The 26,078-nt window shown below is 31.5% G+C and overlaps 1 protein-coding gene and 1 long non-coding RNA gene across 2 annotated transcripts in view; both read left to right on the forward strand.

The window, feature by feature from the left end:
- Positions 1–16,442, forward strand: part of LOC111892911 (transcription factor BHLH42) — a 17,864-nt gene extending 1,422 nt beyond the window's left edge. The window contains exons 4-8 of the mRNA XM_042901966.2: positions 2,264–2,278; positions 2,377–2,433; positions 13,942–14,447; positions 15,339–16,107; positions 16,172–16,442. Coding sequence (XP_042757900.1) covers positions 2,264–2,278; positions 2,377–2,433; positions 13,942–14,447; positions 15,339–16,107; positions 16,172–16,267 — 1,443 coding nt within the window. The 3' untranslated portion in view covers positions 16,268–16,442. The remainder of the gene's footprint in view (positions 1–2,263; positions 2,279–2,376; positions 2,434–13,941; positions 14,448–15,338; positions 16,108–16,171) is intronic.
- A 1,934-nt stretch (positions 16,443–18,376) lies between these two features.
- Positions 18,377–20,931, forward strand: LOC128126358 (uncharacterized). The gene is made up of 3 exons (XR_008224186.1): positions 18,377–19,238; positions 19,356–20,323; positions 20,386–20,931. It is a non-coding gene; the product is annotated as an uncharacterized LOC128126358 (long non-coding RNA).
- The last annotated feature ends 5,147 nt before the right edge of the window (positions 20,932–26,078 follow it).

Raw genomic sequence — 26,078 nt, forward strand, 5'->3', positions numbered from 1 at the left:
AGAAATATAAAATATATTAACTATAAGAAATATTTTTTATTGAAAATTTTTGAGATGCGTTAATTATGAATAATATTCTTTATAAGCAATAATGTATTTCACATTTAAATCTGATAATATTTTTTATAATTAATGTATCAATAGTTTATAACCCGTGGAACCATAGTTAAAAACTTAATTCAATTTTCATAAGTAAAACTTAAAAATATTAATTCATTATTTAAATAAAATATTTTAAATCGATTATTAATTAACATATATTCTTCAGTTCTATAAAATTATAATTATCGATTTAAATAAATATAAGACCTTATAATCAATATTAATTTTATTTTATTGTTATTAATTTAATATAACTAGAGTGAGAAATTTAAAATTTGAAATTTGAAATGAAGAATCAATAGGTTGATAAAAGACATAACATTAATTAGGGAATCTAATAGGATGATACATTAGAAAGAAGAACAAACATAAAATATATATACTTTTAGGGTACATATTAGAAAATCTTTATTATTAAATTTTTTTAATCTTGTTTGAATTGATAAACACTTTTGTTATTGAAAATGGCAAACTTTATTTATAAAACTACCTAACAAGAGTATACTATAGAGCATTTGGTCTAGCATTAAAGAATGACTCTTCAAATGAGAGGTCATGTGTTTAAGTTTTGATAGGAAACATAAGTGATATTTAAAATTAGTTTAGTTTATTGTTTAAAAAAAAACTATAAAGAGCATAAATAGGTTATAAGTTAGTTTTTTAAAAATCAATTTAGACTAGTTTTTTAGGATTTTTTTAAAAGTTTTACGAATATACCCCGTAATTAATTATAGAAACATATTCTTTTAAATAATTTTTATGTAATTTTTTTTTTATCTTTCAAACTAGCTTTTTAGCTAATAACTAGTTTTCCATCAAAACATAACCTAATAAAACATTGCAATCAGCCCAATTATTATCCTTCATAATAAATGAATTTTTTTTGCCACTTGTCACATTCTCATTCGAATTATCAAATGTCATTTTGTGGTTATTTTGAATTATTTTTTTCCACATATCATTTTATAAGGTTTTTCTATTTTATTAAATTCCACATAATATTTTAATGTAATAATTGTAATAAAGGTAGTAATAAATGGATATCAATTTCATTAATGAACTTACCTTTTAATTTAAATATTCCCAAAATTAAAGCTCATTAGTTTTCTTTTATTTATTTAAATTAGTTGTTTAAATTTAAAAGATGAAAAATATTTCTATTATAATAATTTACTAGATGTGAGACCCATATACTACACGAGTTTTTTAAAAATAATAATTTAATATCAATAATTAAACATTAAATATTTAAAAAAAATAATATTTTACATAACATAACGTAATCTTTTGGAACATTTATAAAAGAAATCAAATATTCTTTAGAGCATTTATGAGACTTTATTATCAAAATAATAAAATGATTTTTTTTCCTTATAAACTCATTAGAATTTTGTGGAATTTTATTTTAAAAAAAATAGAAATTTCCAAAAAAAATGACTTCTAAAACTCCCACAAAATTATATGTTATAAAACTTTTGAGAATTTGACAAGTGTCAAACAAACCTTCATTTATTAGAGAAAATTATTTTTCTAATAAAATCAAAGTTCTCAAATATTTTGACTTTTATATTTAATTTTTTTAAAATTAACCTATGTAATATATAGGTCTTACAACTAGTGGTTAAAAAAATAGAGATATTATTTGATTTAAATTCATACTGAGACATTATATGCGTGTAAAAGGACATAATAATAGGTGAAACACATATTTATTCAACATTATTCTGTGAATATGATAGCTTTATTAGTATCACCTTTAAAAAAATTAGAGTATGGAAGGATCTACATAGTGACAGTGTAAGCTTTATTTCTAGTTTGTATACAATTTAATTACAATTATCTGAAATTCTTTATATAAAAAATAAAAATTACACAAATAGTAACAAAATCAAATAAAATTATATATGCAAAACAAATATTTAAAGTTATCTTGGAAATTTCGAAAACATTTTATGAAACTTTTAAACTTTAAATAAACAATCATATACACACACTTCATGATATGAAGCTAGATTGATATGATCCTAGCTAGCACAAATGGAAAATCAAGGTAAAAGAATAATCTATGTGAGCCTGTGTTCGGTTCTTTGTGACTCATTCTTATTTGTTGACATTTTGATCATGTTGATGGCTGCTGTTTTGTCTCGGGTTCTTGCACTAGAGTGCTGATATACAGGCAAGTCGAAATTTTCCCTTAAAGTAATAATTATATGTGCATTAATTCTTCAATCTTTTCATTTGTTGCTTAATTAACTTTTAACATCAACTCCACAGACTGTTGTATGCATCCCTCTACTGAATGGAGTCGTTGAACTTGGCACAACTGAAAAGGTTAGATCGATGTATCATGTTAATTTGATAGCCTCGTTAATTTGCTTACATCCACTCTAGTTAAATTGTTACCTAATTCATGAATTCATTGGGATATAAGTATTAATTATTTATAGGTATGAAATAAACTGTTTTTGACCACTCTATGTAAAATTTAATAATTAAAAGCTATATATATATATATATATATATATATATATATATATATATATATATATATATATATATATATATATATATATATATATATATATATATATATATATATATATATATATATATATATATATATATAATCAATAATTTTCATTTAAGAAAATTTTTCCAACCACATTCTAACATTAAAATGGTGTCAAAATGTATTCCATCGCATAGCATCACATATCAAATATAATTAAACAAATAATAAAATAAAAGGGTATATTACGCGAAGTTGAATAAATAAATTGTATAAAGAAAATTTTAAGATGTAAATGTATTGTATAAGTTTGTAAGGCACCAAACGCTGTTCTTTAAAATTATTTTTACACCGTTTTGCTATAACTAAATACCATTTGTGAGGAAATAATATAAAATCAAATGGTGTAAAATTATTTTTACACTATTTTTTATACCGTTATGGTTTTATTTCCATATATATATATATATATATATATATATATATATATATATATATATATATATATATATATATATATATATATATATATATATATATTCTGTTTTTTATTTTAGTTTATAGATTTTAAAATTAATTTAATTATATAGTTATATTTTGAATATAATAATTGTTACCTATAATATAATTTCATATGATATTAAATTATTAACTAACTACATATACAAATAATTTATTTGGTTATAAATGTTTAGTATATAATTTGTAAGATTATTGTAATAATAAAGATATAATCAACAATATATTTTCAGAATCCTATTTTAAAATCTTGATGTATTTGTCTCCTTTGTTGTTAGAGATTGGTTTTTTATTGCAATACTACTGTTAAAAAAATATTATTTAAAATATATACTCGTTAGAATTTAGAATATATATATATATATATATATATATATATATATATATATATATATATATATATATATATATATATATATATATATATATATATATATATATTTCGGTATAAAAATAGTGTCAAAAGGCGGATATAATTAACTATTTGCATCAAGTAGATATTACATTATTTTTTGTAAAACGTGGCATATGACATATGGGTTGAAAATGATTTACTTGTTGTTTTACTTATTTTTCAACACCGTAATTGTAAGAAATGATATTGATCGGAACAATTTTACACTAAATTTGATGTAGAAATGAAAATTGATTTCGGATTACACGTTGTGAACATTTAGAGGTTTTTTTGATTATTTTTTTACCAATAATCAAAGTATTAGGATTTTTTTTGAAAATTACTTTTAAACTAATATATATTATATGATGTAATTTAATATGTATCATTCCCGGTCTTCTTTCTTGTAGTCTTTCTAGGCTCACTATATGTTTTCGTTGTCGTCGTAGAACCCAAAAACAAAAAGCTAACACACAAACATCATTAACTCCATCGATTTTTCCGAAATAATCCATTCACAATTATAAGGTCATCTTTCAATCTCCAAATGAAAAAAGAAGAAATGTTATTTTTTACCTAAGTTGATTTTTTAAGCTCGATGGTTCATTCCTTATGATTTTCTAGCCCTTTAGTGGTTGCACCATGTGAGATTCGTCTTCTGTTGTTAACAACATTATGACCAAAGCCATTAATGTATGGGTTCGAACCATGGTTCGCGCCATTGTTAGGTAATAGGAACATCTGAGTGTTGGAACCATGGTTCGAGTCATGGTTAGGTAATATGAAAATCCACGTGATCACTGATCAGCAATGATTTTCTCATTTCTTCATTTGGAAATTTAAAGATGATCGTAGAGTTGTGAATGGATGATTTTGGAAAGCTGATGGAGTTAATAATGCTTGTGAGTGAGTTTTTTGTTATTGGGTTCAACAACGATGATGAAAACACAAGTGAGCATAGAAAGAGTGCAAGAAAGACGTCAGCAAATGATACGTATCGACTTTAGATCATATACCATACATTAGTTTAAACGCAATCTTAAAAAAATTCTTAATATTTTGGTTATTGGTAAAAAAAATAATGAAAAAACCCCAAAATTTTGATCAAATAATGAAAAAACACCACAAAATTTGGATCAATTAACGAAAAAAGACGAGATAACGACTAAATCTATGTAATTGGCCACTAAAGGTTATTCAGAAATTTTAGTCGGTAATCTGTCTATTTTGTAAGCAAAACTTACTTTGAAATTAAACTGTAAACTGACCTAAAATATTTAGACTTTATTGGAGATTTCTGAATATAATAACGTTGGGTTTGCATTAAAACTCTAAACTTAATTTTATTACAAATTAGGGTTTCTCTATATTGTGGTGGAGAATTTATGTTTATTTAAGAAAAAAAACATGGACCACAAAACTTTAGATCCAGGTACGCCTAGCATACTAGAGCTGAATCTCCATTTCACTATTAAGCTCTTATGTCGTTAGGCCAAAACACCAAACTTTAGATCGAGGTAAAAAGGGATGTCTTAACGGATAAAGTCTTTGACTTAATCCATTTGCATGCATACAAAAGGGTAAAAACTCAAACCATTTGTCCAAAAGTCATCCAAAGCTCCAAATCTCTTGCATGCATTAATGAGAGTGTCCAAGCTCTCATTTTTATGAATATATGAGCTCAAAACTACAATAAACTACATTTCAAGGACCTAGAGTATCTCATACTCCATTAGACTAAATCAATCAAAAATATGCACACATAACATGTAAAACATGTATATTTTGTTCATCCAGCATATATATCAAGAATACATATAATAGGCACACATAACATGTAATTTATATTAAATACTTCATATCTATGTGTACGATGAAAGTAACTATACAGTCACTTGTTAAAGTGATGATTCCAAACTCGGGCATCGCTTCGCTTCTAACAATTCTATTTTCCTTCGACGAAACCTAGTATCATTACCGCTAGATTTTAGTCTAATATTTATAGGGCGTGTTTGGCATGGAGCTTTTGGAAGCGTTTGGGAGCTTCTAACTTTTAGCTTTTGACAAAACGCTCTAGTTTAAACAAAAAGCTTCGTTTGGCAGTACGAGCGTTTAGCTTTTAGTTTTAACAAAACGCTCCGATTCTAAAAGCTACTTCATGTAGCTTTTAACAAAACGCTCCGAAGCTTTTGAAATCAATTTCCATAATTACCCTTAAAAATATATTTATATATTTTTTCTATTTTTAATCAATTGTCCGTTTATGTAATTTCATGTATTTCAAAAGCTTCCGGCTACTTTTGCCAAACATTCATATAACAAATAAAAGCTACAGCTTCCCGCTACTAGCTACCAGCTAACCGCTATCCGCTTCCAGCCAACAACTACTTTTGCCAAACACGCCCATAGTGACTATTTACGAGCGATATTGTTTTATAAGTGTTAAATAATACTTTTAGCCATACATGAAACACCGGAGGACATGACCATTTTGGCATTTAAGCACTTCTGAAATCCAACAACACTATGTGGCCCTTCAAACCAGATTCCCCGCACCGCGGGTAGTTAAAAGATATTATCATAACATTTTGTATATTATATATATATATATATATATATATATATATATATATATATATATATATATATATATATATAAGAGTAAATTACACGAATGGTCCCTATGGTTTAGGGTAATTTACGCGTATGGTCCCTAACTTATTTTTTTAACTCGGAAGGTCCATACTATTTGTTTTTGTTACGTGCTTGGTCCTTGTCTTACCTAAAAAGACTATTTTGCCCTTGATTTTTTAATTTATTTAAATAAACACACCCCCAACTCTACCCCCTCACCTAACCTTACATACCCCACCATTTTTTCCTATTTAAATAATAGTCTTTTTAGGAAAGACAGGGACCAAGTGCGTAACAAAAACAAATAATAGGGACCAATCGTGTAACAGGACACAAATAACAGGGACCTTCCGAGTTAAAATAATATGTTAGGGATCAAACGCGCAAATTACCGCTAACCATAGGGACCATTCGTGTAATTTACTCTATATATAAGTTCATAATAATGATATTGATCATAAATATAAGCTATACTTAAAGTAGGGTAAGCATAACTTACTTACTAGGAGGTTTGGCTAGAAACCAGACTTTGTGGGGGCAGAACTTCCGAGCCGATAGCTCTTCTTCTCGAAGCCTTCTGGCGCTCCGGGACTTGCCTATGAGCACTTGGGAAGTACTAGAGGTTGGGAGGGGTTTAGAGAGAAGTTTGAGAGAGAGAAGGGTGAAGATGTGAAGAAATGAGGGTGCCCTCACATCATATTTATAGGGGCTAGTCTGTGCAGTACGCTGGGCATACTCCTCGGTGGGCGTACTCCTCTATGCTACGCGTAAGAGGCTACGCTCCGCGTGCAAGGGGGCAGGTGTCGAAATTCGGATGGGGCGATGTGGAGGCTGCTGGACCGCAAATGCGAGACCGTTGGGCGTAAGGCTTAGCTATGCGGGGCGTACATGTGTACCCTCACATCATCCTATTCCGACTTCTAAGTTCTGTAACTTTCGCATACGAGCTCTATTTTTGACGTTCTTTATATCTACACGTAGGTAGCGACGTACTCTATAACTTTCGTTTAGACTCCGTCTGCTAATTTTGACTTTATTTTTAAAGTTATATTTTAACAAGCCTGGACATGTAAAGTCTGTTAAAAATTAATACCTTTGTCATCCGACGTTCGTTTTCGTCTGTATTTATATCGTTGGGTTCTTATAACGAGATCTTTAATTCTCATTTAGATTGTGTCGGCTAAAAATCAGCTAAAAATCGATCGATCTAAAATTCGAATTCCGGGTTGTGCACTGTTATGCTAAATCTTAGAAAAATCATAGCTTCCTCATTCGAAGTCAGATTTGGACGTTCTTTTTATGCACGCTCTCAGTTTAACGTATACTAAGAATTTCGTTTAGATCGATAAGGCTAAAAAATATTTTATCACAAACTCACTTTTTACGTCACACAACGTCGTGCCGGTTTTGTCGCGAAAAATCAACATGACGTAAGTTCTTCGTTATAACTCGGATTTCAGCGTTCTTTATATGTACGGAACCCTTGTGACATATACTATAACTTGGTTAATATTATTCATTCTAAATAATCTTCCATCAAAAAGTCATTTTTGACGCTTATTGTCTTTAAATTGACTAGCCCGAATCTGCGGGCGTTACAAAGATCACCAAAAACAAACTTTCAAGCTTAAAATGCCCACACAATGGATTAGGGTTAGCAAGAGATGATTTCGGAGATGGAGGCTGATAAGGGAAGAGGTCTTGAAGAGATAATGTGTTGGTCATTTTAGTGTCACTATGTCATTTTAAGTAACTGAAACTAACATGTGAGCTAAGGAACTTCATAATTTGTACTCTAATACATGTACGGGGGTTGTGCGGAGTGCATGCATGTATAAGATCGAATTAGAAGCCGGTTCGACGACTAGTCGGGGGTTTGGGGGCAGCGCCCCTGGGTCCGGGGTTTCCAATGGGGCAGCGCCCCTTTGGCGGGATCTAGGGGTAGCGCCCCTAGCGGGGTCCAAGGGGTAGAGCCCCTGGCTGGGGTCCCGCTCAAGGTGTTACCTCATTAAATCTGGATTATCATGACTTGCTTCCAAAGCAACTAATGACGGCCCAACCCTAATGAAACCCTAATCTTGTTTAATATATAAACAGTTCTTCCTCTTTAGAAGAGGGTTACGATCTTAAGCTCTTGGTTTTCATCATACTTTTTACAGAATCCTCTAGCATATTGGCTTACGATTTCTGTGCCTAGAATCGTAAGTGTCCAATTGGATTATCCTAGGCTGAATTTCTTGTAACCTAAGCATATGGTAGAAATATCAGTTCGGAAAGTGATATCATGATCCAAGTTGGTATCCAGATCTCCACCACAAACCCTAAATTTTCTTACATAATGGTGTTTAAATGGGGCTCAAACCCTAAAAATTAGGGTTTGACCCTCATCCACTTACTCCCGACATAAGTTGGAGTACGCCCATTGTACTAGGCACAACACGTGTTTTCACTTAATGAGCCAAGGGACCGATGTTGCAATTAAATTTTATACTAAGGGTATAAATGGAAAATACCTCGATCAAGGTGTTACACCATAGGGCCAACTACATTGTAATTTCTCTCTTATGACGATGTACAATGTCTTCATCCTCGCCATCTCTCACCATGTAGTGGTGAGCTATATGCCGCACCACGGTAATTAGGAATCAATAGATTGCATTACTGATTCCATTCCATTTTTGGGGACACTTTTTATCCCAACTTCTAACCTTCATAACTTCTTCATTTTTACTCGTTTTCGATGTTCTTTTTGTCCACATGAAGGTGAGAACTTACTCTACATGTATGTTAAGTCATTTCTCACTGAATTAATATGGGTCTTAATATGTTAAGTCACAAAGTTGGACCAAAAACATTTACTTGTTTTGGCCATTTCATGTAGTCACGACTTCATGATCTCATCTTTTTCTCACAATTGACCATTTTGCCATTTTGGTCAATAGTTGATTAAAAATAAATTATCTTTAAATTTCAGGTTCTTACAACAAATCTAATATTACCAAAAGGACAAAAATGCCCTTTAACACAAAATAGCATTCTAAAATACATATGCATAAAAGTCTAGATTCTTACATTAAGTTGTTTTAAGATACAAATAGAAAGACAACTTTAAAACTCCAAAGAGTCGAAGATATCAAGCCAATTTTGACTATTGTTCTTCAACTTCTATAGTGTTTATACATCCTCAAATTAACAAAGTGTGTTATTTATTTTGCCAACAAAAATCGGGGTGACATCCTTTCGTTTTGTTTTAAAAATAATCAAGTGTTTCAATCAAATTTTAATATTAAAAACTATCAAAAACATGATAAACAAAAAAGTGAAAAACATGGGAATTATGAGCAAAACAAAAAAAAACCCAAACAAAAATGTTTGCAAAATGTGAATATTTATGAAAAAAATATTGACTTTTTCTCTTTGAAATTAATTTGTGTTAAACAGGAAGATCTAATAAAATAAAATGGTAAAATAAAAAATTGGAAAGAAGTTAAAAAATTCTTTAAAAAATAAAAATGAGGTTATAGTGTCTTTTTTTAATTATTTTTTTATTATGTAATCGAACCTTAAAAATGAGAGTGTATTTAAACTTTCAAAATTGAAGATATCTAAGGAAGAACGGATAAATAAGATAGTTTAGTTGTTTTTAATGATATTAGTTGATGTAAAAAAAATATGAAGATAACAAGTGTTTGTAAAGTTGTTTATTATATATATATATATATATATATATATATATATATATATATATATATATATATATATATATATATATATATATATATATATATATATATATATATATAAAGAATATTATTAGAAATTCTGGTAACATATTACAAATTTTATGTTTAATACAATAATATGATCATGACTTTATTTGTAATATATATATATATATATATATATATATATATATATATATATATATATATATATATATATATATATATATATATTTTCCTCCTGAATAAATGTTTTGACTATATAATTAGAAGTAGAATGAAACAAAATCTTGATACTAAAAGTCGTCATTTTTGTTTGTTATCTGATGTTAGGTGGGAGGAGACCATAGTATTATTATTATTATTATTATTATTATTATATAACATGATAAAGCAACTTTAAGTTTCTCAAATAATATGGGTTAATTATAAATGAAAATCATATATAGTTAGGTTATTGTGTTATAGCTATCTATTGTGTGTATGTAGGATTGATTCTGGACGAATAATTTTAGTTATTTTAAGAAAATAATTAATGCATATTATATGTAAAAGATATAACGAGTATTAATTAAATTCTTCAACATTTAATATGTATTAATTATTTTTCTTAAAATAATTAAAATGATTGGTCTGGAATCAACCGTACATGCACACAATAGATAGTAGAAATATGTGAACGTAACTCTCTCTCTCTCTCTCTCTATATATATATATATATATATATATATATATATATATATATATATATATATATATATATATATATAGAGAGAGAGAGAGAGAGAGAGAGAGTTAGGTTCAAATGTTTTCACTATCTATTGTGTGCCTGTATGATTGATTCTGGACCAATCATTTTAGTTATTTTAAGAAAGTAATTAATGTTTATTAAATGCTGAAAATGTAATTAATACCTATTATATCTTCAACATGTAATATGCATTAATTACTTTTTTAAAATAACTAAAATGATTGGTCAAGAATTAGTCATACAGGCACACAATAGATAGTGAAAACAAAATAACCTAACCCTATATATATATATATATATATATATATATATATATATATATATATATATATATATATATATATATATATATATATATATATATATATATATATATATATATATAGGGAAGAGTTATATGGAAAATGAATGATTAGGGCAACACATATTTGAACCAATGAAAACATGACAACACATCACTTCCACAATAACTTCCACAATACACTACTTGTGAAAAAAGAAATGGACACGTGTCATTTGATTATTGGTTCCGGTAGATGTTGCCCTAGTTATTTGTTTTCCATAGAACTCATTCATATATATATATATATATATATATATATATATATATATATATATATATATATATATATATATATATATATATATTCTAGCTATTTATTGTGTGCATGTATGATGATTTTGGACCAATCATTTTATTTATTATAAGAAAGTAATTAATGCATATTACATATTGAAGATATAATTAGTATTAATTAAATCTTCATCATTTAATATGTATTTATTATTTTTTTTAAAATAACTAAAATGATTAGTTTAGAATCAATCTTATATGGACACAATAAATATTAAAAACATTTGAACCTAAGTCTATATATCTACCCTAATAAATAAGAATGATTTTGCCACATGTCCTTCTCTCATTCAATTTGCCACATGTTATTTTGTTATAATTTAGAGATATATTTATTTTCCACTTGTCATTTATTTCATTTTCCATTTCTAATACATTATTAATTAGTTTCCATAAATTAAACCTATCATAATGATATTAATTTCAAATTTTAAATTTTAAATTTCAATTTCAATTTCAAATAAATTTACAGTTTAAACCTTTGTGTTTAACATTTTGTTGTAATTAACCTGTTTAGTATACGAGTCTAATAACTAAACAATAATTTTAATTTATTTATTTTTTCCATGTTTTTTTTCTCATAATTTTTATTTATTTCAAATTTCAAATTCAAATAAACTTCTTATTTAATCGTTTTTATTTAACATTTTGTTTTAATCAACCCGTATAATATACGGGTTACACAACTAGTATATATATATATATATATATATATATATATATATATATATATATATATATATATATATATATATATATATATATATATATATATATATATTTGTCGATTTAACCCTTACATTTTTTTTTTCATTTTTCCGGATTAAACCTCAACTTTATATTTTTTGCTAAAAAAAACTTTTCATCTTTGTTATATTGGAATATTTCTTGCATTAGGATCCATAATTCCATAGTAGATGCTTACATCTTCATGGTGGTTTGGAGTAAATCTAGTGAGATAGTCTTGTAAATCTATTGTTTGACGATTGATCAGGAACATTGTAAGTTCATGTAATGATATGGAGAAGTTCAACACAAGATGTGCAACGATTGTTAGTTTAATAAATGGTTGTCTACTTTGAGTTTTTTTTAAATTATTTTTTATTTTTTTATGTTGGTTATGGCTAAGGAAGGGTAAAAGTTAATCTTGTTGGGTTTTTTTATTCTCGGTAGGGAACCATAAGGTTCTATGATAGAAGATAAGAAAGATAATAAGAGAAGATTGATAGCATCCGTTGGCAAGAATAAGAAGTGGGGAGGGGTTCTTCTTCCATTATCGAACCTTATGGCTTCTAATGAGAATAATATCATACCAGTGATTATTACACATCTTGAGTTGAACTTTTCTAGATGATTACATGCGTCTACAATGTTCTTCATCACATACATGATGCCACGTGGAAGAGAAATTTATGCAATCTTCAAGCAATGTACTTACAACACAATCTCTTTAGATTTACTTAAAACCATCATAAAGCTGGGAGTATATGCAATGTAATTATGGAACCGAATGCAATAAAACTTTGAAGATAACGAAAGTGTAAGGATTTTTCTAGAAAAAAAATAAAGTTGAGGTTTAATCCAAAGAAATGTAGGGCTCGAAAATAAAATAAAAATGTAAGTAATAAATTTAAAAAAATAAAAATTATAAGGGCTAAATAAAAAAAGTAGAAAAAAAGTAAGGACTTTTTCAGAAAAATAAAATAAAATTTTGGTTTAAAGTGAAAAAAACCTCTTGATTATCCCAAAAATATTAAAATATTATGGTGAATGGACCGGTAAAATCATCAAAGTATCTTGCATGTTTTATATATATATATATATATATATATATATATATATATATATATATATATATATATATATATATATATATATATATATATATAGATCAGTAGTATATTTTCTAAATAAAACGATCATAGAATTTGACGATTTTCAGTATATATATATATATATATATATATATATATATATATATATATATATATATATATATATATATATATATATAGATCAGTAGTATATTTTCTAAATAAAACGATCATAGAATTTGACGATTTTCAGCTACTTTATGTATCTGTTTAATAATAAATTGCAAAATTTTAATTAGTTAATTATCCAGTAGGTCCAAGTTATTTATTTATAAATTTACTTTAATAAATAAAAATTATTTTTATCAATTGTTACATTCTCATGCATTTTATTTCTACTTGTCATTTTGAGGTAATTTTTAATTTTCTTAATTAACTGTTCTAATTTTTAAGTTATAGAAAGTAATTAACGTGTCATTAATTTGTTTACTTATATTTTCAAAATTTTAATATATTTCTTTTAAAGTTCATTGTCATTTTAGACAAACATAGTCTACATAGGAAAAGTAAACAAATATTTTTGTTTTTCATTGGTAAAACTAAAAAATATGGTTAAACCACAAATATGGCCAACATATAATTATTTCGCTGTAGTTTGTTTTTTTAGTATAAATTAATTAATTTATTATTTTGTTTGTATTTATTTTGAAATGTTACTTTAAAAAATACTTAATGTTTACACATTGATATTTAATATTTTCTGAAAAATTAAATACTCAATAATTATATCTTAATATATAATTTTTTTAATCAACCGGTATAGTACACGGGTCTAACACCTAGTGCATGTATGTATATGCAGGTGGAGGAGGGTATCGACTTGATTGAACACGTGAAACATTTCTTCAAGGTCGAAAATGACAAGTCAATTATCCCGCGTCCTAGACCCGCCCTTTCCGCCCATTCTTCCAACACCAATACTCTTTCCACTCGTCAATTCAAACCTTTAAACAACCGGTATTTAATGGATGCATACGCCGATGATGATAATGAGGATGAAGAAGATGATGATGACGACGATGAGGAAGAAGAAGAAAATGAGTCGGATTTTGAGGCAGAAACGGATCATATTTCTATTGTTGAAGAACCTCATGACGAAGATAGCATCGTGATGGAGGCGAATGAACTACTGCAACTTGATATGTCTACAGATATTAGGTTCGGATCATCCATTGACGATTCGATTAACTTGGACTCTCATTTTGATCACTTGTTACCAACCAGTCAAGATCATGATTCATGTAGAGCTGACTCACATCCACATGCTCTGGAGCTGCACAACCCATCCACTATTCATTTACAAGGATCACGAGGTATATATAATATATGCATGATAGAATAAATTTTTTAGATTAATTAAATACCAAAACGACCTGAAAATAAATATCATCAATCATTTTCTATATACATCAAAAAAAATTTATAATCTTAATAGATTTTTATGCAGTATATTAGTAAATTATTATTTGAAAATCATCAACTTTGTTGAATATTACTTTGATTAAGAAAAGTTACATATCGCGTTTACAACTTCTCTGTCTTTTCTTAAACATAATACATCACAATTCAAATTTTTATAGTGATGTTATTGAGTTTATTAAAGTTTCTTATAACTGTTTTTTATTAAAAGGGATATTCTAGATTTTGTAGGCATTCAATTGTTTTCCATTGTAACCATGCCACCAACTTCTGGTTAACTTCACCAATCACCCATATGATAAAAGTTCGTATCATTTGATAACTCAAAACCTAGCAAAACACTTTACAAATATATGTATAATTACCAAAACACGAAAGTGATATTATACAGTAATTGTAAACCGATTCTTTTTGCTCCCTTGAAGGTTAAAAGTATATGATTGATTCTAAACCCCAGAAAATATTTTTGTGAAGTTGTGTGTAACTTAGATTTTATATCTTTATCCAAAAAAATAATATTATTATTATACTCCACAGTCCAATAATACTACATTTTAAAGTAGCCAACCCCTTTAATATAGTATAAAATAGGTTGTCTTTTAATACAACATAAAATATGACGATTTGGTTATTTTTTCTTTTTTTTTTTACTAAAAAGTACATCATCTTTTTTTATGGCTCATTCTACAAAATGTCATCATTACATAATATGTTAGGTTTGTCCATTGGATATATTTTACTCAAATGTTGTGCGTATATATATTTGTTGAAACAGAATTAGCAGGACAGTCATTACTCCCGTACAGTTTCAACCATTCTCCACAAACAAACAAGTCAACTGAGTCAATGGCACGACTCACACTCAGCATCACGCCACAACTCACTATACACGTCCACCCAATCATCCTTCACCGCCTGGGTATCAAATCACCATCATCACACGGTGGCGGAGACTAGATCTAACTCACAGTCGCTCCTAAAGTACATCATCTTCACCGTACCTTTCCTCCACTCCAACAACAACAACAACAACAACAAGTCCACCGAAGGTGACGCCTCGGAGTCCGTCGCATCTCGTATACGGAAAACGACATCGCATGAAGAGCTCAGTGCCAACCACGTCCTCGCAGAGCGACGTCGCAGAGAGAAGCTAAACGAGCGGTTCATGGTTCTTCGATCGCTGGTACCATTGGTTACTAAAATGGACAAGGCGTCGATCCTTGGTGACACCATCGAGTACGTGAAGCAGCTTCGTAAGAAGATTCAAGATCTGGAAGCACGTGATCATCGTCAGGACACGTTGGATACGTCAAAGAGGAAGATCCAAGTAGTAGACACCGGAAGTATTGGTGGCGGAAGGAAGGCGGCGAGGTCGGTGCAGGTGGAGGTGTCGATAATCGAGAGTGATGCATTGGTAGAGCTGCAGTGTCCGCACAGAGAAGGGCTGTTGCTGGATGTCATGAAAAAGCTAAGGGAACTTGGAGTGGAGATCACAACCGTTCAATCTTGTATGAACGAAGGAACGTGTACGGCTGAGATGAGAGCCAAGGTATTTTTGTCCTTTGCCTTATATTTATTTTCCTTAATAACTTTTATTTGGATTTTAATTTTAGGTGAAGGTGAACGGCAATAACGGAAAGAAAATTAGTATAATGCAAGTGAAGAAAGCCATTAATAAGATAATATCTCCGTTGCTACTCACACAATGACTATACATATGTTGTTCGTGTATGTTTAGGTAAACCGAAATATGTTACTTTTGTATTTATAGTACTTAATGATAGTTTTATGGACAAAATTGCAAAAATAGTCCTTGTGGTTGTCAAATTATGTAGTTTTGGTACAAAAATGTTTTCTAATGCAAAAGTTGTCTAATTTTGGATCTTTTTAGTGATTTTGGTTTCTACACACTTAAAATGACATTCATGCCCTTGCAATTTTTTTCAATTTTTATAATTGTTATGATATTTAATTTATTATTAAAAAGTTGGTTCCCCACCACTCACATTTTTATCTGCCAACCCTTCATCCCTAGATCCCATTTGTTTTTTCTTTACAATCACCACCTCCCTCCACCCCACTCTTCCACCTACTGGAAAACACATCCCTTTTGTGAAAAGCTATGAGTCATCGAAGAAAAGCCCATCACGAGAACCTCTGGCCTCTACGGTCTTCTCCGACCACTATCCACCACTAGCTTTCCTACCACCGACGCAACCCTCATCTGTCTGGCGGTGGTAATTCTTGTCGGAAAAACGTACTCGACAGACTTCGTTTGGTTCCCCACATTAGCTTCGTCCCTGTAATCGTCCTATCCATTTCTTTTTTTTTTTTTTTCTCTTCCCCCTTTCTCTTTCTCTTTTATTTTTGAAAACCCCCGATTCAAGGGACAAACACCATAGTTAGATCGACCATCATCGCCCACCATACCATATGTAACACCCAAAGTCAGGAAGACCAAGAAAGGAAAGAAAACCCTAAGTTTAAGAGACGACTCGTCGAGTCCAAGGAGGAACTCGGCGAGTCCGAGCGGGCTCCGGGTCAAGGAGTAAGTGACCGACTCGGCGAGTCGGCCAAGGAGACTCGGCGAGTCTGGTCTGAGCGAGGAAAACCCTAAATTCGGGACTTGTAGCCTATTTAAACGTCTCATTCTCTCCCCTAGGGTTCCTTTACTGCCTCTTTCACCCAGATCACCGAACCTTAAGCCCCATTGTTGCTCATTCAAACTTCCAAGCCATTTTTAGGTGATTTGAAGGAAGAAAGAAGAAGGGAATCATTGAAGCTTCAAGGATTCGCCTTAGATCTGGAGTTTGTGGAACCTTTCTGAGTTATTGAAGGTATTAAGTCGTTTCCTTCATTTAGATCTATTCTAGTCATGAGTTTTGGGTTTTTTTAGCCAAGATTAGTTATCCATTTGAGTTAGAAGCCAGATCTGAAGTTGCTACTTTGGATCTAAACATATTTTGGCCTTGTGAAACATAAAGTAACTGCCCTTGAGTTGATTATAAAGCCTCCTTGCCTTAAACCCTAGTTTATGGTGTGTTTAGCCTAGATCTCCTTCTCTACACGTAAAGTTTACAACTTTACGTGAGGATTAGGCTTGGGAAGGGCAAATCTACAGTTTGGAGTCCATGCATGACTCAAAAGTCCTCTGCATGTATGAAGATCTGAATGGACTCGGCGAGTAGCATGAAGATTAGGAGGAACTCGACGAGTGGGATGAACAGCTCGTCGAGTCGGATGAAGATTGCCTTGTACTCGATGAGTCTGTTCTTGGACTCGGCGAGTCAGGTCGCGAAACCCCAAACCCGTCGAGTTGAGACGCGAATCAGTGAGTCGAGTGGAGACTCGGTTAGTCGGACATGTCAGGACTCGGAAATCGGTAGACTCGGCGAGTCATGGACTGACTCGGCGAGTCGAGTTGCGAATGGAAGGACTCTGAGGATATGAACTCAGCGAGTCAGTAGATAGACTCGGCGAGTATGGTTGACCTGAAAGGTTGACTTTGACCAGCGTTGACTTGGTTGACTTTCGGGGATCAGTTAGACTAAGTGTTGCATTGATATTGGTAGCTCGGGGACAGGCCCGACCCAATACATGGCCGAGTTGGGCTTAGGCCCAGGGCATCAAATATAAGGGGGCATAATATTTATCCAACTATATATATATATATATATATATATATATATATATATATATATATATATATATATATATTTCAGAACTTTGGCCCAAAAGTTAAGTCCAGTAGCAGCAGTCCAAGAAGAAACGCAGGAGTCTGAAGGCGGAAACGGGAAGCAACTTCGTGAGCGCCAATATCTTGACTCTTGAGAACTTCAATCGTCAAATTTGTAACGGGAACCCTTGATCGTGGAGATCGAGGCTCTTAATCGTTGAAGTATTCGTCTTGTGGTCCGATTTCTATTCCTCGTTCTTCGTTTCTTATTCTATATCTCTCTAACTTATTCCCAAATCCCAATTTATGTAAATCGATTACTACTGGTCTGCTGCTAACGTTCCATTCTTAATTTCAATCGATTAAATTCGATTTTTTCCTTCATTCCAAGTTCTATCAACGATTCAAAGTTACTGTGCTTGATTTGGGTTCGATTTTTTTCTGCCTAAAGCAAGAGGAAAACGGAAGAAGACTTAAATCAGTGAGTTTTTTTTTTCTTTTGTTTGTTTCTTATTACGTTTCTATAAGTCTATTACATTTTAATAACGTTTCTGTAAGTCTATTAGTCTATTACCTTTTAATTACTTCAATTGTTCTTGATTTTTTTTTTGTTCAAAATCATTGGTTTTAACTTCAAAAGATTAAAATGGGTTTCTTTTTGGTTTCAAGAAATTGATGATTGCATTAAGATTTGTGACTCAATTTCGTTGATTCTAATGTAGATTAGTTTGATTTTACAAGTGACGACATCCATCCACTAAGCATCTTTAAACATATATATTAATCTGAGTTCTTTTTTTTAATCATTTGAATACAATGTCTTGACATGAAAATCTAATGAAAATGTTTTAATGTTTGATTTTTACACAGTCAGTATTATTTACTGCACAATATCATTTACTGCGGTCCCATTATTCGCAAGTACTGTAATCTGGTTTGTGGGATTGGTCTATTCTTGCTCCTAATTTGTTGCTGGCTTGCTGCTACTGTTGCTTTCTGATTGGGTGAGTACTTTACTGCTCTTCTTCTTATTTCAATTTTACTGTTTCATTTTAATTTATGTAATTTTGATTTTGTAAACTTTTTGTGTTTTTGTTTCTTGTTTTTGTGATATGAATCAGGATTCACAAGGCTTTTTTGTTTTGGTATTTGACAACTGTGAAAGATTAAATGGATTATCAATTTTGAGTATTGAAAATACTTAAAAAGTGATTTTTTACAAAGTATTGATTATTGTAAAATAAGAGATGTTTTTGTTTCAAAAAATGCACGAAGACATTGTTTTAGGTGATGTTTGTAGGTTTTTGTTTGTATTGTATTGTTTGTTTGATTATAAAAGTTATTATATTTTTGATTTTCTAATTTTTTTATATATAAGGGCATAAATTTTTTTATCTCGCCCTGGATAGCAAAAAACAATGGACCGGCCCTGCTCGGGGAGCTAGTGGAGCAGGAGTTCAGAGAGTTGTCGGGCAGCATCCAAAAGGTTATCAGCAAGTTCAGCAGTTCGAGGTGAGTTTCCCTTTGTGTGAATGGGTCTACGGCCACAATGTCAGCCCATGTAGTTATGAGTAGAAGACCCGGGGGTTAGCCTTAGGCACAGTATGCTAGTATGATATTCAGGACGAGGTTCAAAGATAGCGGGCGGGTCCCCAAAGAATGGTTTATGTGATAATTTATACTTGTTGTCTGTGTGATACTTGTATGTGCCTGGTAGGGAGGTGAGTGTGGGCGAGGTCCCGTATCTCACCAAGAGCAGAGTGTGGGTTGGGCCCGTATCTCACTATCAGTAGGAGCATGAACGGGGTTCCATGACTCATCAGTAGCAGGACAAGGGCGAGGCCTTTGGACAGGATCCGTTGGTATGTGTATAGCTTATGTGTTGTGATATGTTTATATCCTATTATATGTTAGCGGGCGAGGCCCTGTGACAGGCGAGGCCTAAGTGAAACAGATCGATATCCGAGCGGGGCTCGAAGCCAGGCGGGGCCTGGAGCGGCGGGGCCGTTGTAGCGGGTGAGGCCCGAGGGAGGGGCGAGGCCCAGGATAACGGGCGTGGCCCAGTATGTGCAGTATGTGGTCATGCATGGTATGTGGTAGGGTGGGGAACTCACTAAGCTTCATGCTTACGGTTTTCAGTTTTGGTTTTAGGTACTTCCGGTAGCGGAGGGAAGAGCTCGGGGTGATCGCATGGTACACACCATAGACTAGACAGCCATGGAATGTTTTACTCTGATAACGAACATGTGTTTTGGAAATTAATACTCTGATTATGATCCGGATTGATGATTTTACTTTAAGTAATGTTTTATTAAAAGAAATTTTTAGTCTTGAATTTTGGGACGTTACAAGTTGGTATCAGAGCCTTGGTTTGAGGGATTCGGGCATACTCTCGGGTGTGCCTGAACTCAAATTAATGGGGTCGGTTAAAAAGTTTTCAAAATGAAAAGACAGTTTTGTAAAAATGAAGGTTTTAGAAAATGAAACGGTTTTAGAAAATGAAACAGTTTTAGAAAAGCAAAAAGAACTCAGAAAGAAAAAGAACTTTTAAGAAAGAAAAGGGGTGTGGTGCATGCAATCAGCCGAGCTCAAGTAAGTACCCCAAATTTGATGGGTTTTGGTCATAAGACATCCTATGTGCTCATACAAACCCTAATGCTTGGATCTAGGTTTCTCTATTGTACATGCTTTGAATCCAAGACTATAAACCCTAATTCTAGCATATGGAAATCGATATTAACATATAATTAGGTTTATGATATTACCTTGATTGTTATGTAGCAATAACAATCCCAATTCCTCCTTGAATTGACTTTGGAAGGCTTAGAGTCACAAGTGTCACTCCTCTAATGGCTTACAAACACCAAGAGCAAATGGAGAAGGTATAAAGAGAGAGGAGAGGTGTTAGAATTCGTCTCTAGGACTTCTTGGGAAGGGTTAGACGAATTCATGAGCCTTAGGGGGTTTATATAGGTGTAAAGATTAGGATTTTAGTCCTTATCCTTATCTAGTTGTTTGCCCACCAAGCAACCATAAGATAAGTCTTAGAAACCCTTATCCTAGTCGAATTCTAAGACATTATCTCCTTAAATTCGTTCACCCTATATTCAAGATAATCCTTACCTTATTTTGTAACTATCACATAATTACAATTCAGCCCCTCTAGTTTAATTAATTACACTTGATCACAAAATTAATTCTTAATTAATTATTTACCAATATTAATTAAACAAATATGATTTCTCCTTTAATATATTACTCTTATAACATATTAATAAATCATAATAACCTCTCTCTCTATTTATTTCTCCAATCAAGTTGCTTTGGTGAAGGCAACCCAAAAGGACCATGCACCATCGGGTCAAGTACATACCAAAATAGTTATGGACTTAGACACTAATCCAACAGTCTCCCACTTGGATAAGTCTAATAACTATTATGCGTATGACTTCAGATCCTGATTTGCAATCGTAGCTTTCCAAAGCCGCTGTCAACTCTGATCATATCAAATACGCGTGTCCTTAGATAAGGGATCATATATTCCTCCATTCTAGATATCATATGAGATATGATTTCAAATCATTCTCTTTGTACTATATCTCGATTCCAATTTATGACGACTGACTAATTGAACAAATCAAATTAGCCCTAGCCCGGCCGAGCATTTACGTTTGTCATCACTAAATCATCGAGGCGCCCAAAGATATCGCCTTTATCCTACTTTGAATAAAAGGAATGGATAAACTTTGATACAATGCTCGCTTGCACTCACGCACCGAATTACACACAACAATATGTTTTATAACACCAAGTTACTAGTGCGTTTACATATTATCAATGTGCAACCGATTCGCAAGATACAACTCACACATCTCGGTTTCAAGAATATAAGATGTTATCATCTCACCAATCAATCGTGATACAATCCATGGAGTGATCCAAGTAAGCGTGGGTTTAATCCAAATCCACGAACGTTGCAGCAAACATTTGCTTATGTCTAATACTTTTCTAGACAATCCACACACCAATTCACGACAGTCTTCATTCATATCTACTTCCAACATATGAACGACTGTGGCCCGTTCGAATAAGTTAACTGTTCTTACCCAATTTAAATTATTCAGGAAGTCAAAACATGCAAATGTGAAACACAAGAATAATACTAATCCCATATGGCCTCAACCCTTTGAGCATAAATAAAACGCCTTTTATTTATCACCATATTGATTACTCATTATTTGTCGTTTCGGGTAATCAACTTCTTACTTGAATTATTACACTTGTCCCATGCTCCTAGCATGCACACAATGTTTACCTATGGTTCTTACCTTTTGAAATAGATCACATTTAACACATTTCCAATCATTCTCATTTCACAACTCCAAATCCTTTTTCCATAAGTTAAAGAATATCAAATTCTTGCTACTTATAGAATATGCTAGATTCTAACATTCTATGCAACTATCCTTTCGTAATGTCACTGCACCAAAGTCACAAAGACTATTGCCAATGATATTACAAAGTCTTCTATCGGAGATTGTTACAAGACAATTCCTTAGATATGATGTCTCTCACTCAAAGAACATTCCTTTGAACATCCTTTTGCATAAAAGTTTCTAATCTAGTAATAGGTTTTTCAATATTCAATTCCCCATATGGACACGTTTCCATATTTTCCATATGACAACTCATTCTTAATATAATCTTTTCTATTCATAATAATGTCGATATGGTCCATCCAATATGGAAACATTTCCATATTTTCTAATACTATACTTCCAACTACTCACAAGCAACCAATCCTCGTCAACTTTGGATTGTCCTTTGATAGTTGTTTAATTATTTTAGTCAAAACCAATTCTAGTCCCTTTTCCCTCTAAATGCGCTCGGCATTTGGAAAATTTTATAATGGTCTAATATTAAAGCATTTGCAATCGATCCTATACCCGAAGCGTATGGGACACGACGCATAATGTTTTATTTGCTATGTTCTCAAAATTCGAATTGTGAAGAGGAATGCCGTAATCATAATCGAAATTTTAAGAACACACTATGTACCCTTGACTAAATTTATTAACATTTCTCAACCTAATCCTTTAGATTTGAAATGAAGCATAATATTCTCTCCCTTAATTATAGCAAAACAACTATTCCTTCCTTATAACTTTGCAAAGAATGACTCTTGTTTTCTATAATTAATATTGCCAACTTGCAATACGTGCCTTAATAATCATACAATCATAACTTTTATGCTCCCACTATCATGATGATTATTATAAACATAACACTTATGCTCCCACTAGCTTCGACATGTATTCAGAAACAGCTAAACTTTCAGAAAAACAATGCTTATTGGATTTCTTAAGTTCATGTTTCTAATACTTAGTGCTTTAATAATCTTTTATCAAGGCTTCTTGAACTTATACACCTTTGCCTTAGATAGTTCATATGTGTGTGTGTAAACAATTGCCAAACCTCACAATTCAAATTATGGAAAGGGATACCGTAACCATAATTGAATTTGAGAATGCAATTTTACAATCACTATCTTCTTAAAATCTTTCTTAGTGAAAGCATTTCTTCACAATCATTTTCATGAAGGAGGAAATCTTATGACACTTAGATTTGAGCGGTGTATGTGTTCCTATCCATGTGAATTTGTTAAAACCAAAGTTTACGACAAATTCAAACTCATATGGACCGAACTTTCTTAATCTTGATTTCTTGCCTTTATGGTAGCACAGCTGCCCACCATGTGTTCCAAGTAGTTACGCAGCTCACCCTTTCCTATCAATGTACCTTTCATTGATTAAGGTGCTTTGCCTTTTATGCGTTCAAAATGAGAACTCATAGGACTCACATGCATAATTAACTCGATTGGATTGACACAGAAACAAAATAATGTCATCACGATAGGTTGTAAACCTCAACTCGTGTGCTAGTGATGATCAATAAGGTTTATTTAATTTGTTCTTGAAACCTTTCAAGACCATTAATACTCCCACTGACTCCTTGACATATAAGATTCACTTGTCAATAACCATTTCTTGACAAACAAATATTCAAGAGTTAGTGTAGCTCATATCAAAATACTTCATAAATTGGTCCTAGTTGGTCTTTGTCTTATCCAAGACATCACAACTTTCCACATTTGATGAATGTTATAAATCTTTCTTTTTCACTCGATGTCACAATCTTAACTTTAAGACTTGTTATTGGAACGAAGTATGATTGACTTATTGATTTAACCATTTCTTCAATTCTTGATTCCTCTTCTTAGACATACAATTGTACTAAGACTCATTTAGAGGATTAATTGAGATATGGTTCTTAATCATTAAGACCTATCATAAAGCATAAAAGGTACTCTCCCATCTTCTTAGAATGGAGAAACTTTTTTCTTTCTGCCTACTTGATTCTTCTTATTCGTTCTGCTATTGATCTAAACCCTTTAATCAATTCAGAATTACACTTAATCTTGTAAGTATAATCATATTTATTAAACCTTTAGTAAATCATGACGAATATCTTTGTTACTCTTTTGGTGGACTTGATCAACACGCAACTTTGTGTATTCGATCTCCAAGTCCTTCACTTGACACTTTGTCAATGAATTAGTCTAATTTCCAAATATGAAATTTCTCATTCATCGTGCAACCAAGTTGCATGATTCCAAATTTCTGTCCATTTGAAACTTTGGGCGATGAGAAACTCTCCCTATTTGGTAAATTCCTGACATCTCCATAAACAACATAACTAAGAATCATATCCATTCGTTGTAGAAATATTCAAACATCATTTTTTCATAACGATTTCATTGCAAGGAAATAAACAAATAAATAAATAAATCAAACAAAATTTATTTTATTTATAAAAGCAGCGGAAAATATTTGTCCTTACAATGCAAAATCCATTGAAAACTATGTAAATGGAAAATTTCTAACAACTCTATCATAACTATTTAAGCTCAAAATCTAATCTTCAAGTCCATGCGATCGAGATCCATCTCTTGGTGATTAGATTCATCTTGCTCTCTCAACAAGCTTCCTTTCTTTTCACCGATCCTGCAAAAACACTCAAATGGAATCTTATTACATCATGTATTAAGAATCAATGAATAGGAACTTAACGGAGTTAGATAGTGGATTCTTACCTAAAGTAGAGCCATACGTTCTGACTCTCCCATCTCTTAGATCTCTTAGGTAATTAGGGCAACTTTGTCTCCAATGTCCCTTCTCTTGGCAATAAAAGCAAATTGACTCTTTTGGAACAACATATGGAACTACTTTAGACATCGCCTTTCTCTTATGATCAAACTTTTCGATCATTGCATGTATTTCATTGCCATTGTCTATATCCATAGAGGTCTTGAAGGCAGATTCACCAATCAACTTTGCTTTTCTATTGTGCCAAACCATTACTGATTCAACAGCAATAAGCATGTAGGTGAGATCTATAAGGGTCATGTCGTGATTCATCATATAGTACTCTCTTACGAACTCACTATACGAGTTGGGAAGTGACTGAAGAACCCAATCAACAACTATTTCCTCACAGACAACGGATCCCAACATTCATAGTCTATCAATGTGCGACTTGATCCCTAGGACGTGTGCACACACCGACTTTCCTTCTTTATGTTTACTTGCCAAAATGGCTTGAGTGATATTGAACCTTTCAATTTTACAATCTTGTGGGTTAGGGAGAATAATTGGAGGAGGAGGAGGAAGTGAAGCATGATTTCTTGTTCCTCGATCGAATCGTGGAATATCATTTTCATGTGGAATGCTTGTTCCACGGGATTTGGGAAGACCATAATTGTCGAACTTTGACATCTACAAAAC

This window comes from Lactuca sativa, chromosome 5, assembly GCF_002870075.4.
Source record: "Lactuca sativa cultivar Salinas chromosome 5, Lsat_Salinas_v11, whole genome shotgun sequence".
In the NCBI taxonomy this organism is placed as follows: Eukaryota; Viridiplantae; Streptophyta; class Magnoliopsida; order Asterales; family Asteraceae; genus Lactuca; species Lactuca sativa.